The sequence below is a fragment of the Paroedura picta genome, chromosome 5 (assembly GCF_049243985.1).
Source record: "Paroedura picta isolate Pp20150507F chromosome 5, Ppicta_v3.0, whole genome shotgun sequence".
Taxonomy (NCBI): Eukaryota; Metazoa; Chordata; class Lepidosauria; order Squamata; family Gekkonidae; genus Paroedura; species Paroedura picta.
Genome location: NC_135373.1, coordinates 50,733,744 through 50,753,066, shown reverse-complemented (window position 1 = coordinate 50,753,066; position 19,323 = coordinate 50,733,744). Strand labels below are relative to the sequence as shown.

General features: G+C 42.2%; 1 protein-coding gene across 6 annotated transcripts in view; it reads left to right on the top strand.

The window, feature by feature from the left end:
- SEMA3D (semaphorin 3D) overlaps positions 1 to 19,323 on the top strand; it is a 165,565-nt gene that overhangs the window by 44,606 nt on the left and 101,636 nt on the right. For all 6 annotated transcript variants that reach the window (XR_013231065.1, XM_077337862.1, XM_077337863.1 and 3 more), the window contains one exon: positions 6,385 to 6,545. Coding sequence is in view for 5 of the 6 variants with exons in the window: in XM_077337862.1 (XP_077193977.1) it covers positions 6,385 to 6,545 (161 nt within the window). In the remaining variant the exon portion in view is untranslated. The remainder of the gene's footprint in view (positions 1 to 6,384; positions 6,546 to 19,323) is intronic.

Here is a 19,323-nt window from a genome sequence, read left to right as displayed (position 1 = left end):
GGCATTTTCTGCTTTACTCATCATCAGTAGTCATTTCAAATCTTCACTATCTTCTACTAGTAATGTGGAGTCCTTATATGTTCCTTCCATCAATTTTCACAACTTCATCTAATCCAACTGAATATAGATTGAATAGATAGGGAGACTAAATACCTCTTTGTTTGACACCTTTGCTAATTGGAAAGTATTCTGTGTCTTCAAATTCTGTCCTAACAGTAGCCTATTCTCTGGGATATAGGCTGTACATTAAAACAATTAGATATTTGTTTTTAGCAATTTTAAGAGTTTCATCAGTCATACATTGAGGTCTTTCAGGAAGTACTTTTTCATTCAAAGAGGGTCATGGAATTTTCTGCTGCCATTTATGGTAAAGGCTGCAAGAGCCTCTTGTGGCGCAGAGTGGTAAGGCAGCACTTATGCAGTCTGAAAGCTTTGCCCATTAGGCTGGGAGTTCGATCCCAGCAGCCGGCTCAAGGTTGACTCAGCCTTCCATCCTTCCGAGGTCGGTAAAATGAGTACCCAGCTTGCTGGGGGGTAAACGGTAATGACTGGGGAAGGCACTGGCAAACCACCCCGTATTGAGTCTGCCGTGAAAACGCTAGAGGGCATCACCCCAAGGGTCAGACATGACCCGGTGCTTGCACCGGGGATACCTTTACTTTTTATGGTAAAGGCTACTGGATGAATTGACTTTACATGAGGATTAGATAGTTTTGTGGAAGACAGGCTCTGTTAATAGCTACTAGTCAACATGACTAAATGGAACCTTCATGGTCAGAGGAAGTGATTCTCAATACAGGGGTGGAGGGCAGCGGCAGGGTATCTCGAGCGGATGGGCTAACTGGTATGATCTAGCATGACTCTTGTAAGATACTTTTATGTAATCGGTACTGATAGAAAGGAGGAGGTTCTATAATTAAATTGTTACTATATTATGTCTAATTTGCTTTCCTTGTAATTTTTTCCCTAAGTATAATTTTGCGTTATTTCTGTAAACACCATTACTGGAATATTTAAGGTTTTAATTTTAAAAATAAGGAAGAGGTTATTTGTCAATGGTACAACCTCGTCCTGCATATAAGATGTCCCCAAAGTGTAGAGCTGGCACTGATATTTTTGCTTAAATTTCAGAGCAAATTTGGTGGCTTCTGCTCAGTTTAAGCCTTTTGGGGGAAATCCAACCATAACTTTGACATATGTAGAAAAGAAGAAACATTTGCAAAACAGACTCAGTGGATGAGATAGAGGGGAATGTAGCATAATATTTAGAATTTAAGAAGGTGATATTTTAGGGCCGATTGCTGGCTCTTCCTTATCATTAATCCCTCCAACTGTGTTTGGCAGGGTGACCTCTTGGTGACAGCAAAGTTTATGCAGCAGCTGAACTAAGAATAAACTTTGAGAACTATCCCACATCAACTCTGTAATGATGTAAACAATGATTAACTTACCATTATTTTTTTTCTTTTTATAATTGTAAAATGATCTCAGTTGGAGGAAAGAGGACAGAGAAATTTTTTGTTTTTGTTTTTGTATGGGATGCCATACCATAACTCTGCAAGGTTATTTCATGAAAACATCTGAAATGAATTAGGAAATAGCTGGTGAATGGATGCAGGAGAAAGGGGCAGGTGAAACAGCTTTTGAACTATCTCTAGGTATGGTGAATACTGTGTTGCTTTTCTTGGAGGTCCCTATCCCTTTCTTACATAGAATCAAGCCTGGTTTAAGGATTTGCAGGGCCCATAGCACTAGAGCCAGCAGGGCACTAGGAAATAACAACTGGTGCTGTTATTTGTACCGTACAAGTAACAGTGGGGCAACCTTCCCAGGGATAGTTTGATACCTTCACTTTGCTGAAAACATTTACAAGTATTATCCTGAATTCTAAAATTCTTTAGCATAAAAAAGAAAACAACAGAATTTTAAAAATCTGAGTACAATCAAGGATTGTCATCCTTTTTGAGGGTTGTAATTCCAGTTCCAGGAGTCCTTTTCATTTGCCACTCATTTGCCACTCATTTGCTACTCGCTGCAGTTCAGAGGGTGTCCTCCTGCTTCAGCTGACACCAGCAGATCCAGGTTGCCCACACACACACACCCTCCGCTGCCTTCAGCTTTGCCCTTCAGTGGCTATTCCAGACTGGAGGGGGGGGGGGGGGGCTCTGAAATTCCCTTCAAGGTTTTTCTTGCAAGAGAGTCTGTTTCTTTGGGGGTGAGTTACCTTGTCACTTGGTGAGCTTGGTGGAAGCCATCAAATGCTGCCATGGGAGCATTCTCTTCCATTTTCTCCTGTTCTGCTTTGTGCCTGTGTGTGTGAATGCCATAAAATGGATAGTAAAGAGTTAATTGAAACCTGTTTAGGAGTGGAGGGAAACTCTTTCCCCTGAAATTGTCCTTTTGTCTTAGTTTTCATTTCCTATGTTAGCTGGAATTGGGTTGCAATAAAGAAATTGTGTTCTGCAGCTCCTGTAAGTATGTAGATTTATTCCCCCCCCCCCCCCGTGAACTTCTGGGATTCTTCTAGGATCTTAGCTGAAACCAGACTTACGTGCAGGGCTTCTCCCCATGCTTTTGTATTTGGAACCTGGAGCACAACATGGAAATTTATAACTTAGTGCTCTATATTCACTGCCTGCATTGTAGAATGCATTGTTTGTGGATGCTGTTTCCCTGCAATTCAGTTAAGAGAGAAATTAAAGTGAGGAAGGAATAGAAGTGCAGACTAGTAATCAATTGGTCCCTTACAGATTTGTTAGTTACTAGAATTTAAGCCCGCTGTTGCTGAAATACAGCGGGTGCTAGAACAGAGCGGCTGGGTGCGGGTGGGGCCAATGTATTTCAGCAGCAGCTGTTCCAGTGGCAGGCCATCCCCTGGGTGCACTCACCAGGATTGTGACCAGTGGCGCCATCAAGCTCCCCGCTGGGCCCCTGCGGGGTTGGGAGGCTGGTCTGAGGGGCTGGGGAAGGCTCGGGCGGCCAGGACACTCCCATTCAAGCAGGCAGCTGGGGGTAGGGCTGGGAGCAGGGCTGCTGGGTCCCTGTCATGGCGGGCATGCGGGCAGGGATGTGGGAAAACTCACCCAGCTGGTGGCTCCGTCTCTGTGTGGGTGACTTCGCGGAGCGCTGGGAGCAGGCCCAGCACGTGCCTGACACGTTGGGCATTCTGGCAGGGACGCAGGAAGCTTCCAGCAGCGGGGCGGCTCTGGGATGATCGGGTGGGCTCCAGTGGCAGGCTCCACGTGGCTGGGTGGCACGCAGCGGTAGGGCAGCTTCTGTGCGGGGCCGGGAATGGGATCCCAGCTCCGGCCCCAACCATGAAGCCCCCCAGCCCAGCTTCCCGGCTTTGCGTCTGAGGCAGGAGCTGGGCTGGCGTGTCTGTGACGTGCCGGCACAGCTCCAGCCCTGGCCACTAAGCCCTCTTCTCCCCTTCCCAGGCCAGCTTCAGGTGCGAAGCCCTCTCCCCCCCTCGCAGCCCAGCTTCCTGGGGCCTCTGGGCCCACTTTGCTTCTTGGCGGCCAGCACAGGAATGGCCACCGTGGGGCGAAAGTGGGCAACATTTGGGGGTGGGCACCTCCCAGTCCAGGGCCAGGGGCCAATTATTGGTCCCCCCCATCCTGGACAGCGCCCACCCCCGAAGCCCTTACTGTTTTATTTATACCGCTCCCGGTGAGCAGTTTAAAGATGTGAGATCCATAGTGGGGTTCCACTAACCACTTGTGATGCACCTGTACTAGGACTGTCCTCCATTCCCAACCCTGGTAGCTTAGCCTGTTGGGGAGGTTGGGGATCTAAACTTGGTTTCTCTGATGTCTTCTGTTACCTGAAGAGAAAGAGAGTGCAGCGAGCAGGGTAGGCTGCTTACTCGGGCAAGACTTCCCTGTCCGTCTCAACAGTTTCAGGTGGTCCAAAAAGGATGCAGCCTGGCCGCTTAGACTGTGTAGCTTTAGAAACCAGGCCCCCTTCTCTCCTCCCCTGTTCCTCATAGAAGCATGCATCATTCTGAATGGAGTTTAAAGTTGGGATTGGCATGTGAACCTTGGTACATACATGTCCAACCAGGTACCAATTCTAGGAAAACATTTTGACATGACCGTGATATATGTTCAGGGGTGAGGGTGGGGAATTCATTATTCTGGATCTTCAGGGGTGTTCATTGCTGGGGAAGCAACTATAACCCTGCATTAGTTAAGAATTTTGTAGACATGGAATATAACTCTGTGGTATAGAAAAAGAGCTGTTTTTTTGTACCCCACTTTTTACTACCCAAAGGAATCTCTAAGTGCCTTCCTTTTCTTTTCCTACAACCGCCTTCCTTTTCTTTTCCTACAACAGATACTCTCTGAGGTAGGTGAGGCTGAGAAAGTTCAGAGAGAACTGTAACTGGGTTAAAGTCACCCAACTGGTTGCATGAGGAGGAATGGGGAATCAAACCCAGTTCTTCATATTAAAGGCTGCTTTTCTTAACCACTATAGCAAACTGGTTCTCCAGTTGGCTCAGGTGCTCCCTTCTGTGCTGTCTTGCCCTCCCTGCATGTGAAAAGATGGGTATTCCCAGAGCTTTAAAAGACTAGGAAGGTGTGGACATGTGCTGTGTCAGAATTAAGAACACAAATGTTCATGTGAAGTATTTCTTTTTGAATTAGTTTGGTAAGAAAGATGGCCTTGCTTTATTTGGCATCCTTGCAAGAAACATAAGTGTTTTAGGAACAAGGGATAAATCAAGAAGAAGGGGGGGAAATTAATCCAAAACATGAATTAAGAACACAGAGGTTAATGAAATCAACATATACAGGCCTAAGAATTCAACTTCTCTACGTACAAAGTTAAAAGAATCATTTGAAAAATATCAGTATTTATTACAAAGCAAAAATAATTTATAAGCCCAAATAATAGCTTTTCAACAAAATACAATTATTCAATTTTTTCAAATAATGATCATATGCAACCCTGACCATACATTTTTTTTGGCCAAGTAGCCTTCTTTAGTGGTCAAACATACAAATGGCACATTACACAATGCCTCCAAATTTTGAACTAATCAACAATGATTTCAAAAGGTGGGCCCAGTTGAAATTGTTTTAAAATCATTAACTGGCCACTATATCCAAGGAGGGCCAAGTAGGAAATTGAGCTGTTCATCTCTTCACTCCCTCAGGGAACTGCAAAGTTCTCTTTTTGTTCATTGTTACTTTCTGACACCCAGTTTAGGGGTTTGATGGCCAATGTGAAATGTTTTATGTTGGGAACCATTCAGGTACCTTGGACCTTTGAAACATGACCATTGTTAAAAATATTTGAACTGTTACTGCCTTCAAAACTGCAGACGATATTTGACATGTGGTGAAGAGTGACAATTGGTAGATTCCCTCATCTGCTACAATCTGTGGTCTGTCTGTGGTTGCCAGTGTGCATGTGGTCTGTTCAAATTAGCAGTGAAATGTGGGAGGAAGACACTCATCCAAAATTTCAGCAGTATTTTATGAGTGCTCATGTGCTTGACCTTTTATGGTCCTTTCATGGTTGTGGAAGCTGGTGCAGTGGTTTTGAGTTTCACCATCACACCTTATATTTATCACATGTATAGACACAGCTGCTGAAGCATATAGTCCAGATTGGGTCAGCGTGATGTTGAATGTAGAACCAAGAATGCTATTATATGTTTTAATAGTCTTGAGTGCCAGAAAGACCCAATCTTTTATTTTAGAACATTCTTAGTGAATTGAGGTGAAGTGATGGGCTTGTTTCTCTCCGAGACCATTAATCCCAGTGAGGGTTATGAGATTATTCAGAATTATGCTCAATCATACTCCTTATCTCCTGGCCTTTGTATGGTAAATGGCCTAAAACATGTTTTCTAGGCCTCCCGTGACCCTCAGAGAAGAGCTGAGGGGAAAAAAAGAATGCTTGATGGCAGATGTCATGCCTAATCGTTGTTTAATATGTCTGATTCATTTTAGAATCCATCTGAACAAGGTCACCATATTTCATGGTAGTGAACACCATTGTGAAGAGGGACTTTGTACTCTCCATACAGTCAGTTTTATTGAGTGAACCTAAGTTGTAATAGAGGGGTTGTAATGTCTCCATTATTTATATACTGCCCATCATTATTGGATAGATTATACACCCTACAGTATTTTTGTCTAAATTGAAACCCAAAAGGCTCCCATCTTTCATTGTATAATACCTCCTTGCAATATACAGTCAAATGGGGATTGTGGTGTTGGAATGTCATAAAAACTGCATACTGCCTCTCCCAGTCCTTTGGCAAGAAATTTTGTTTTCCTTACCTGCAGAGATCATTCAGGGTGCATATATTTGTAGAAGACATCAGAGAGCCATGTGTACCCATTTTTATTACAAAGTTTTCTTCTCTCTCAGACCTGCTGCTTTCCAACAGCTGTGTTCCGTTCCTGGGTTCAGCGGAGGGGCTGGATTTTCGAACTCTTCTGCTGGATGAGGAGAGGGGTTGGCTGCTGCTCGGCAGTAAAGACCATGTTTTCTTGCTCAACCTGGCTGACATAAACAAAAATGTAAAAAAGGTCAGTTTCATTATTTTTGTAGTTTGTCTGATAAGTGTGTTTTCAATTGCTTTGCATCCTGCCTCGTGGACTGATGAGAAAACAAATCCTGAAGCGTGAAAGGATTTACAGGGCCGATCTAAGAATTACATCCTAGCAGGCCCATAGACTTCAACAGACTTTGAAGTTAATAACTTTACCTTCGAGTATTTCATACATTGCTTTAATTCAGCCAAACTTGTCAGCATCAGTAAAATACTATGATAAAATCCAACAGGATTCTTGTTATTAGTTGTTTATCTTATTTTTCTTATGACCAGGATGGATTATGGAGATTTTTGGTGGGGGGATGACTTGGGCATGAAATTGGGGTCACTATGGGTGGGCAGGTAGTTGTGAGTTCATTCATTGTGCAGGGGGTTGGGCTAGATGACCCTAGAGGTCTCATCCAATGGAATAGGTCTTGCCTGGGCCTCAAAACAGAACTTAAGTAAATGGCAGTATAACTCCTCCTTTTTCATACATTATGAAAGCTAACTCTACATGAACCATTTTATTACCTAATGAGATTTGTACAGTTCCACTTTGGCCAAGATGTTTGTTGGTTCACTGTAGCCACAGAAGATTATCACAATTTTGCAAAGTAGCTATTGATTTCTGGCAGCAATGTGCACATGTTTAATCTAGCCAAGGATTCTGAGAGCTTTTACTGAGGGCTAAACTTCACATAATGTCTACCACGTCATCACCACAGGGATTTGCAACAGGACACCAGCTGTGAGTCCTGTTGGGCAAGGTTTCAAATCATATCATATCAAATCAGAGATATGGAGCAGGGTTAAGAGGGCATTCTGCCTTCTCCCACACCATTTTTTTTAAATGTAGGGTCGCATATTCCAAGGGAGGCAAATTTTCTCTGTGCAGAAAATTATTAGAAAAGGGACTGAAAATAGAACAGCATATATGGATCTATGATATAGGCTCATTTGTAATACTAGTGTGTTGTTCTGGTTATTTTATCTCAGAAAGGACATTGCATAGCTGGAAAAACGTGCAGAAGAGAACAACCAAGATTATTATGGGGTTGTAGCACCTTTCCTATGTTGTTGGCCCTCCACAGGAACTGGTTGGCCACTGTATAGACCATTAGATGATCCACTGGACTAGATAGACCATTAGATGATCCACTTCTTAACTTCTATGAATGTGTACACCCCCTCTGGTCAGGAAAATGGCCTCCTTCCCCCTGTGTTGTGGTCCTGATACAAACTGTGGCCTTGCAGTGCTTTTCAAAGTACCTGGTATCCTGCTGCAAGCATTCATGTGGTAGACAAAACGTGTACTATGCATCTGAGTTATTCATTATTTCATCTCCTCTTCCTACAGTTGTTTGTAGCCCCCCCTAAAGTGAATAATAATAATAATTTATTATTTATTTGTTATTTATATTTATTACTCACTGCTCCCAGGCAAGCTGGCTCGCGGCGGGTTACAGTCAGGTTACTATAAGAATTTGCATCGATAAAATTCTAAAAAGCCCAAATTAACCATTAAAGCTATTCAAATCCATGGGTCCTCTAAGTAGAAGTTGATGGTAAAATTGATTATATATACAATGTAGCCAGATAAGTTATAACACATAAACAATGGCTTTCAAGTTTGAAGAAGTTATGACAAATTTCATTACAACAATCTAAAGTTAGATGATACAAAAATTCCAACACAGACCTTCTCAGTGGAGACAGTCCATACTCTTTAGATCAGGGGTAGTCAAACTGCGGCCCTCCAGATGTCCATGGACTACAATTCCCAGAAGCCCCCGCCAGCAAATGCTGGCGAATTGTAGTCCATGGACATCTGGAGGGCCGCAGTTTGACTACCCCTGCTTTAGATGGTCATTGAGCACTTGAATTTTATGAGGGTAAGAGGGCAGATAAAGATGCATTTGATTAGCCTTGTGTTGACTTCCATGCATTCAAAGTTTGATTTGCATAGAGACATATTAAATCTGTACACTCAGTTTCTGCAGGTACCCAGACTGTGTGATGTAGGAATAATAACAATAATAACAACAATAATAATAACATTTTGTTTCTAACTTGCCTTTTTGCAAAGGCTCTGGGCAGGTAACAGCATATATAAAAAACTCTGCTAAAATAACAGCAGCTTAAAATTTTCTACATACAATTGGTTCAGAATACCTCTAGTTTCCCAGTGGAGGAGGTACCAATCAAGTTCTGGCTGATATTTTGGGCTGGGAGGCCAGAACTTACATTTTGTTCCTGGCCTCAACCACAGGCCCAGTGGAACAACTCTGTTTTAAAAACCCTGCGGAACTGTCCAAAGTCCTGCAGGGCTCTGATCTCTCCAGGGAGAGAATTCCACCAGGCTGGGGCCAGGACCTTTCATGGGCTTCACCTTGTGAGCTATCTGCAACCTTTACTAGGGGAAAAAAGCCAACAGCAACTTGCCACTGTGATGCCTGGCTAGGTAACTTCTAGATTGGATTACTGGAATACACCATAGAGTTTCAAGAAGCTACAACTGCAGGTAGGATGTCAACTGGAGTCATATTAAAAGACCATATCTTTTTTCTATCTTTGTTCTTTGTTGGCTCCTAATTTGCTTCCAGGCCCAATTCAGGGTCCGGGTATTGACATTTATATCCCTGTGGATCTAGCCTACCTGAATGGCAAGGCAGAATTAAAATGTTTGAAGTAAAATAAAGTCTATGTGATTGGGATGCATACTGTTCTGTGTGTATGTGTGTAGGTAGAATGAAAACTGGTGGATGTATATTACAGAACCACAACAAGAGCTGCCTTGCTCCCACCAAAAGCTTCTAGTGCTGCAATCGATAAAGGAGTAGTACACACCATGACCCCAGCAAGAGACCTGTACCCTCTCAGCCTTGTTCAAAGGAGACAATTTTTAAAAAATCAGGGTGACTAACAATTAACTCCCCTCCGGAAGCTTTCCAGAAGCTCAGACCAGAATAATTCCATCTGCAGAAGCCAAGAATGCAGAGTCTATAAGTCAGTCTAATGGCCAAAGTGAGGTTGACACTTTTATACACAGGTAGGTCATTCTCTCCAAGCAGGATCACTAGTGCATCGAGAGGTCCATAAGAGGTGATGGCATACCAAACTGTAGACAGGAGGTCATCCTAGCCCATATCCCTTTGTCTCTTCCATGCAAACTGAAGACAATTATCCAGTCTCCCATCCTGAAGTGGAAGCATAGCAGCCAGCCCCGTGGCAATATTGTGTCCCACTGTTAAGTACCCGAGCCTGGGTCCCCCTAAGCTACTACCTCTTGGACAAAGAGGTAGTGCTCAGAAAACTGGATTCTCAAGACTGAATGCGTCACCCAAACCTTACTGAAGTGGAGATAGGAATAGGAAAAACAATAGAAGGACTTTTAAAATGGGATGTCATTACTCCTATACAAGCCATCTGCCACACATCCTTATGGCTAGTCCTGAAGGTGGACAGAGTCACTTGGAGACTTTTGTGTTCTCAACACAATAACACCACCAGTTGCCCTAGTTGTAGCAATGTACAATGAAATCCTGGCAGCCATTGCTGCAGGAGCTAAATATTACAGTGTGATTGATTCAGCTAATGCATTCCATTCCATCCGCCTGCATGAATCATGCTGGTATAAATTTGCATTCACTTTTAGAGGTTAGCAGTTCACAGTTAAAAGAATCCCTCAAGGATTTCACTCCGGCTCTAGCATTTGCCATGCATATGTTGTGCAAATGTAGGAATGGCTCGAGCTTCAGTCACGCACACACATGCTTTCTTTTGTTGGTGACGTGTTAATTCATTCTGACATGGAGGAAAAGACACGAGACATTACTAGGGAAGTGCTCACTTTAATTCCGGATACTGGGTTCCAAGCCAGCTGATAAAAAGCCCTGCTGGTGAGAGCCAGCGTTAAATACCTTAGTCTCTCATTAGGAGCTAATGGAAGAACTCCTGACTCCCAGAGAGTTGAGGTCATTTCAAAACTCCATGCTGCACCTACAGATGTTCACCTTTCAAGAACCCTGCTAGGCACTTTTAACTTCCTTTGAGTCCTTTTCAGATAAAGTTCACTCTCTTTATGCTTTACTTAAGAAAAACATACCAGTAATCCAATCTAGAAGTTACCTAGCCAGGCATCACAGTGGCAAGCTTTTGCTGAATGAAAATGCAACATTGACAGTGTCCCTGGCAATCTTGCCAGTTAGCAACCTTGGAACTCAGTACTGGTGCCACCATGACACAGCAACATTTAGTGCAACCTTTCTCAATCTTTTGCTCATGGAATAACCCCTGAATTATTCTTCAGGCTTCGAATAAACATGGAAGTGATGTCAGCTGGCCACACCTCCCCAGAAGTGTTTACACTGTGCATGGCATCATCACTAATAAAATAAAATACATGTTAAATAAGAAGTTTGTTTCATTTTTGTGTGTGCAGTACCTTGTCTGAGCAAAATAAGGAAGCATAAATCTCAGCTGTCATAAAGTTTACCATACAAAGCAGCAATTCTCCTCAGGGCAAGCCTCTGAGGATGTCTGTCCCAGCTCAGTTACTAGGTCAACAACTAGCACCCCAGAGGCTATTAAAATACTCCAAACCCAATTCTGCCAGAAGCTTCTGAATGAATTTGCAAGGACAGGGTGAGGTCAAGATGAGTTTGTCAGATAGACATGCCATGGAAAGGAAACTTAACCAAACCACCAACTCCACGTTCATGCCCTTAATGTCATGGTGAAGAGAAAGAACCCTAGAGGGAGCCCTGGCCAGATGGCCACAAAAAGCCCACCTTGGGAAAACTGCCTTATTGTTTTATTATATTATAATCTTATTGTTGTTCATTCCCCCAAGATGGCAGAGAGGGGTAGTATATAAATTTATTAATAAATAACTCTCCTTGATATATACTTTTTGCCAAGCCATGACAATAGCCCTGAGGGTGGCCAATTTATCTTCAGGGAGCCAAGATGAGCCTTGTATAGACTCAATCAAGTGGTAAAGGCTTCAAAAGTCACACAAGCAACCAAACAGAGCATGGGCATTGCTTTTTCTATGTACCAAGACCCGTACATTTAAATTCCAACAAGCAGTGATCACTAGAATAAACTGGTAGAAGCCAAAAGGCAGACTGCAAATCACATTTTGCCATAAGAGCTGCAAGCCATAATTAAGTTGGCTGCATAATCAAAAGATGCATAAAAACACATCAGCATTCCTGGGGGGTGACCTCATTTACAGACATACCTTTCGGGTAGGAGAAGTGGAAAGTATATCAAGCAATACTCACCCAATGCCTTCTTAAGAACCATCCCTAGGGGAGAAACCCTCAGATTTGGTAAAGGAGGGGAACTGAAAGGCCAGCAACCTGGCTGGCAGCACACTCTTTGGCTCCCTTAGCAACTACAACATCTGGGAAGATTTTAAATTACCCAAATCAAAAAGCATGCAAGGATTCCCAAAGGGAATGTAGAAGCCTTGCTTGAAACCCTCTAATAGTAAAGATGGCACAGGACAATTGGGTTATATCTTCTGCTTGATTTATGCTCTTTTGGAGCCTCATCTTCAGGTGAACTCAGACTCGTGGATTCACTTGGTGAGCAAGCCTGATTATGCCCCTTAGATAGCTATGGAGGTTTTCTTTGTTTTGCAGTGGAGCATGAGCCAGAGGCTCTAACAGATTCAGCTGAGTGCCCAGCAGACCCAAAACGAGAATTGAAGAGGAAGCGGTGGATGCCATGATGTTATATCATACTTGGTGTTTCTGTTTCATTCAGTACTGAGCTGATGGCAGAGGACTGATTCATAGCCGTCTCTTGACCACAAATGACTTTCTGTGTTGCAAAATACCATAGAAGTCACATCAAATAAGGATCTTGGCATATTAGAATTCTTATTATTCCACAAGTTGAGTTCTCATGAGGATTTATGAGAAGGAGGACCAATTTGGAAATTCCATGACATCTATCAAAATCTCATCCTCTTGTTCTCAACAAATTTCTCTTCCCCATTTCCCTCCTTTAACTAGCTCAACTGCTGTTGAGACTTTGTGCTCCAAGATCATCTTTGTTTCTTAACATGGTGGGTTTTAAAAAAAATAGGACAGAAGTTTCCTTTTTTAGTGGTGAATTTATAAAGTCCTGTTTTTCTGTGTACTGGAGGTGGGGGGGGGGGAGTAGCATCTCTTCATTTTGTAAAGACCCTGATCTTGTTGGTAGGTGTCCTAGTTTTGCTGCTTCCATGCTTGCCCCTCCACACACACATACCCCTTGACTCTGATACAGTGCTAGTAGTTACTCAAGAGGCACGTCAATTTCTCTCCTTTAGGTTTTCCTGTGCCCCTTATAATTTCAGACTGGTAAACAAACGCCTTAGTGTATCCTCTGGCCAACTTTTGCAGTTTCCTTTTGCTGTGGCTGTTGACTCACAAGGATACAGGAGACTTTCTGTTTACAGCTTTTCAGCAGCATATGTCTCTTTCTGATAAGCTTCTCTTAGGGCCTTGTAATAGGAAATAAGTTTTAGGAACAGTGTGCTCTAAGTGCAAAGTAAGCTGCTACCCCAAGGTATTGGGCCTTTAGTGGGATTTCAGTTTTTAAGAGGCCTTTCAAAAGGGGCCTTATTTCATTTTCAAATGTCTCAGAGTTGAGTTTACTAAACGTTGGTTCAACGGTCCTTTTTGCCTGTCTGTTTTTCTCTGCAATTGCTCGTTGTACTACTACAGAACATATGTGCCTGTCCTGCTGACTTAATGTTTATCAAAGGCACTTAAAGAATCCTGGGCTTGCAAGTAGCAAATAAGTGTTAGAATGTGATGTCTGTGCTGTGCTGTGTTTAGATGGTCTGTGGTTTGCGTTGGCTGGGTGCCACCCTCCTCTACTGCAGCCTTTCCTGTGTGAGGAAACTGTACAGGTTGGGGTCTACCAGGGGCTGAAGCCTGTCCTTTGTGCTCCTTGGCTTTCAGAGTCATCTGACAAAATACATTTTGTTTCAGGTGACTGTTAGGGACTCAAACTGTAACTGTAGAATATTAAATGTCTTCCTGCAAATTATATTAGTGTAAACAGATTGGAGGCGGGATGGTTGAACGTACTTCTCTTTGACACCAAAGCCGAATGCAGTGTCCCAAAGTGGGAATTAGCCTCTTGAATGACTGCTTTTATTGTTTGAGCCCTTTCAAATAAATCTGAATTATGGTGATGGTTATAAATCTAGTGGAAAAAAGTGTTTGTGCAGTGGTGATTAGTCAACTTGAACAGCTGCTATAGGAAGGCTTGACCAGCTCACTGAATCACTCAGAGCAGAATAATAAAATCAGAGCAACATATTAAATAAAGAGAGATGGGTTTTTGTCAAGGGTGGTTTGAAATCCACCCGTGATGTGGTCCATGTTGATTCCAGTTTACCCACAAAATTACTCTCCCAAGTCAATAGCATGACCAAAATGATAGAATAAAGAGGGGTTAGATAAAATAATTCCCTAAGAATCTCGGGGGTGGGGGAAGTTAAACACATTTGAAATATTTCTCTTGTGATGTATTGCACTGCATATTTGTACAAAATTTTGTACAACATAGCCCACTAGGGCTATGCAAAAAAAGGGGGAGTTGTTTGGTTCTATTTAATCTGAAAAAATGGGTATTTCTGAAAAATCCCAGGTCTGAAAAAAGCCAGTCCAACCCTGGGGCTGGCTTGGCTTTAACTGCAGCACAGTTTAAACCACACTGCAGGAGAAGCTTTCCGCAGGATCTGCATGTGACAGAGAGGGGCCTAACTGCTGCACGTAAACCTGAGAAGGTGGTAGGAGCTGAGAGCTCCGTGCCATTTTGGCCAATCCTGGGCTACCTTCTCTTGCAGCCCAGTTTAAACCAAGCTACAAGAAGAGCCAGCCCCAGATAATTGGTAAAGCTGAATGTATCCAAATAAAATCCAATCAAATCAGACCATCTGTAATGGGTTTAAATAACCCCCCCCCACCCAATACCAGTAATATATTTTGCAGGTATTTTTTAGCTTGCTTTAGCCAAATACACAGCCTGAGATACCACACTGCTCAGACAGGAGGAGAAGGATGGATAACAAGCTATTCCAATTATCACTGTGGAATTACTTGGAAGATCCATCCATGACTGCTGAAATGGACTTGCTATCAAAGAGCAGCAAAACTTTGGCGGACTGCCAGCATACAGACACTGTGAGTGCTAGGAGCCTCTGCTACATCTGGCCGAAGTGATAAACAGATAAAATTCCCAAGAACCTTTTTGACACAAGCTGTTTTGGTCTCCCACTTGCACACACAGTGATGACAGATCATAAGCTCTTGCTCTTTGGAGCATCTTGATTTTGAAACCTGCATCTGGAGACAGGAAGTAGTGTGTTTTTAGAGTGTTGTGTAAATTTATGGTTCCCAATGGAAAGAACTTTCTCTTCCCTTTTATGGCTGCATTCCTTGAACTTTTGCAAAATAATGAACAATCCAGAAATGTTGTTTATACATAAAACGGTAAAAGCCAAGTCTATTGCAAAGCAAAGGAAAAGAGTTCCATGTAATAAAATGGAGCAAGAATAAAATAGTATCTAGAGTATTGTGAACATAATGCAGACATTCAAAATACCCTGGGCCTAAAAAGATCATGTCAAAATCATCACAGAATTCCTGAAGTGGATGGCTGAAGTAACAACCTACTCAACATGCCAAATACACATGCTAACATTTGTGAGTGAACAAATGAAGCACATGACAGCATAACTCTCTTTGCTAAGTATATCATTCAGATCTCGTCCTAACGTTGAGATATACACCTGAAAGACTCATAGTATAATTCCTCCCAAACACCCACCTGCCCCATTAAAACCCCTCATATGATTTCCCACCACATATCTATTTGAAATAGTGGTGTGTGACTAAATGTTGTTAGTCTAAATAAATATTAGATTTTTGTTTTGTATCATTTAGACCAGGCCACAGAGAAGCTTCCTCCAATACTTAGACTACAAATTAAACTGGCCAGGTGAGCTTGGCTCAGGCATGGGGTTGGACCTCCCCATGTGTATGTAGTGCAGAGCCCCCCCCATTATGTTAGCTTCCTTTTCTATCTAGAAGATAATGATTTTTGTCTCAGAAAATCCAGTACATTGACAGTTGTCATCTAATATTTGCAGGTAAAGAAAAGTTACTTCTTTTGGATAAAATAGGTTTACAAGTAAAGACTAGGGATGGGCATGAACTAGGGCATGAACCAAATTTCCCCACAAAAATAGTTCAGTTCATACCTCTGAATTGAGGTATGAGGGAGGCACCACCTCTGAACATTTTACAGACTTCTGTCCAGTTTGGTTCAGGGATTCACTGGCAGTCATTTCAGGCTGACAGCAGATGGATGCATCCACCCTGCTGTCAGGCCAAAATGGCTGCACATCACTTCAGTGATCGATTTTACTCCCGTCTGCTAAGTGAGTGTCCACTTTGGTTCAATGAATACTTGGTGTCGTTCCATCTGGAAGATTCTTCACATCCTGACTTTGGGCCAAGTCAAGTGATACAGGAATTTTATTATAACAATCACAATGGAATGTTATTCCTCCTTAAAGGAATCCTCCTTGTCTTCTTCTGAATTCCATTACACAGGGACACATTCTACTTTTGTAATTTTAAAATTATTATTTATATTTTGACCTTTTTCCTGCCCATTCTCAAAAAGACTCATAATGAACTAATGATTTTGAAAGCTACTTTGTTGAAAGTGGCAAAGAAAATCCTCCTCCTAATTTGTTCTATCACGTTCACTTTATTTAGTGAACAATCTATACACCAAGGAAACATTTAAGAATTAAAAACAACAGCAAAGAAGACACTTCAACCTTATAGGCTTTACAAATCCACTCAAAACCCCTCTCAATTTATGGGTATTAGAAGTGGCATGATAGTTTAATAGCAATAGGTTCCAGGCTTGTTTTAAAAGCTTCTTAATAATTAACATTATAATAATGTTATAATATTATAATAAATAATAATCACCTCTACCAAAGAGGTTGAAGATCACAGAGGAGCCTGTTGAACAACTGTAAATTCTGTGGTATTATTTCACCAAGACCAACAGTGCTTTGGAGCTGTCAACTGAATACATGCTGGAAGTTGCTTATATTTAAAATTGATTATGGCTTTCCAAATCAAAGTAGACCCAGTCCCAAGTGCATATCTAAAGATGATGTACATGGATGTAATCCCAAATGAAGTCCTAGCGGTCCAACAAAATATAAAAAAAAAAGTAAAGGACCGACACTTGCCGTACAATAAATTTGTGAATATTTTTGTCTCTTATTGATGTATCAACTAGGTCAAGATGCCAAAGCGAGTCTCCGGATTATAACAATACTTTTTTCAATCACTTCATTATTGGCGTTGCCCTTCAAAATAGTTTCCAACTTTCACAATGTGGAATTATTTATGTAACTAGATTCAAAGCCCATTTTAAGAAAATGGGCTTTGAAAGGAGTAAGGATAAGGGGAGGGGAAGGAGGATGCACCCTCCCCCTACAGCTTACCTTGTTGTCACATCCTGGGCCCGCTGCCAGCTTCTCCATCTGGAGAGCTGCCCTTGTGGAGAGCAGCACCTTGGCGAGAGGGGCAGCGGAGAGGCCCCTCCCCTCCAGGCATGCCGGTGTAGAGCTGGCCATTGGTCCAGGAAGGCCTTTTGCCGCATCTACAATGTTGCGAAAGGCCTTCCTGGATGCAGGGGCAGCGGAGAGGCCCCTCCCCTGTGGGGTTGGAAGGTGAAAAGAGTGACATCCACCTAAGTCGCAAGAGTTATACAGCCAGGATTCTTGTACCATAATACAATCATTATTCCACATGGAAACATTCCAGAATCAGGAATGCCTCTTTTCCAGCCAGCTGTGTTCCAACTAATAATTGTCAGGTTTCCGAAGTTAGCACTGGATTCAGTTTTTTCATCCTAAATAATTACTCTTAGCAATTGGACACAAGACCATTAGATAATATAACTTTTGGCAAAAAGGAGACTAAAAGGGATTTGTCATCATGTTTGGCAACCAGTCTAAATAGATTGACTGAGTTTGGAGGTCAATTTCTCTTCTGTTGAGAGATCTACAAATACGTCATTTTCAATAGAGTTTCGGAAGAATTACCTACTAACATATGGCATTATATAGAAAGCATTCCAACCTCAGGAGGTCTGGACAAGTCATTAAATAGTCTGTAAATGAAGATGAACAATTATCACTAAGAGGCTTAAGAGTAGATGGCTCAACCATATCACTTTCCATGCTCATAAATAACAAAGTCTCCATAACTGTAAAGGCAAATTCTGAGATTACTCTGTGGGGGACCACACTTGATTGAGGAAAGGTGATGTTCAAAACAGTGAGTTGTTTATGAAAAGTCAGTTTTATTGCTGTTGTAGAAACCCTTGGACCTGAAGAGGACAGTAGTGTTTGAGCCCTGTTCAATCTCTTCTGTCAAAGGAAGGGGTTAAGAGGTCCAGCACTAGATCATAAATTCTGCAAAGATGTCTTTATCCAAAGTTGAAGATATTTTCGGCTGTTCTGCCTAAAGGATGACTCCTAAAGGGTAAACTTTGTTAAATGGTCTTCTTAATTGGCTTGGGAGTTTGTTGTGCCTGAGGAAAATGATGAGTCAGCAACTCTGCAGTCATTGTCAACCAGGATTACTAGTAATCCCAGGGTTACTCCAGAGGAGGTGTCAGGAGCACAGCATGGTTTTCTGCTCATTTGTGTGATCTGTGGTGACCTTCTTGAATTCACACAGAATGGAAAAGGAATGGGAGGGAAGAGCTGAATCTGCTGCACTCCCCCCTGCCCCCGTCCCCGGATTGGCTCTTCCCACTTCCCACCTCCCAGAATTTCTTCTGGCTGGAGAAAGGCTGTTGCAAGCAAAGGGATTCAGATATTCTGCCTGGAGAGCTCTCAAAGTTACAAGTGATCTCCAAATCATACAGACCATTTCCCCTTAGGATAATTGCTGCCTTGCATGGTGAGCTTTATTACAGCTGAGATGAGATGAATGCTTCCTGATTTTGGTCAGGCAAGGTACTGCACACACAAAAATGAAGCCAGCTTCTTATTTAACAAGCATTTTATTATATTTGTGATGCCATGCATACTGTAAACATGTGACTTCCCTGGGCATGGCAGGGAGTTGTGGCCAGCAGGCATCACTTTTGGGATTACTTAAAAACTGAATAATATTTCAGGGGTTACTCCACTTTCAAAATATTGAAAAAGACTGATCCACAGTGTTAGGTACGAACCATTGCAGCTGAAAGCTGGGGAAAAGGCATATCTGTTCTCCTATCACTACTGACAGTTATCATTCCCTGAGCAGGTTCCTCAAAGAAAACCCACTTTGAAAAAATTTCTAAAGAGGAAAAATATGTACTAATTTTTGGAAACCATGTAAGGAATTGTAGTGTTACCAAAGGTCAGCAGAATTCCAGTTCCAAGTGTCGCATATGGTAGTGTTTCTATACATTACAAGTTCAAGAGAGCTGATGTGCTCTTTTAGCAGCTGATTCAGTGAATAAAGAATGATTCTTTGGTTAACCCACCTTCCTTTTTTCAGCTTATTGGCAATAACAGAGTGATTTGATAATGCTGTAATCTGTGCATTGATATTTCTAAGGGCTTTCTCAGGCCATTCTCCCTCACCCCTGGAAAACAAGTTTGTTCCTTACTCATCCCTTTAGGAAAAGGGATGGAAAACAAGTTTGTTCCTTACTCATTACAGATGCTA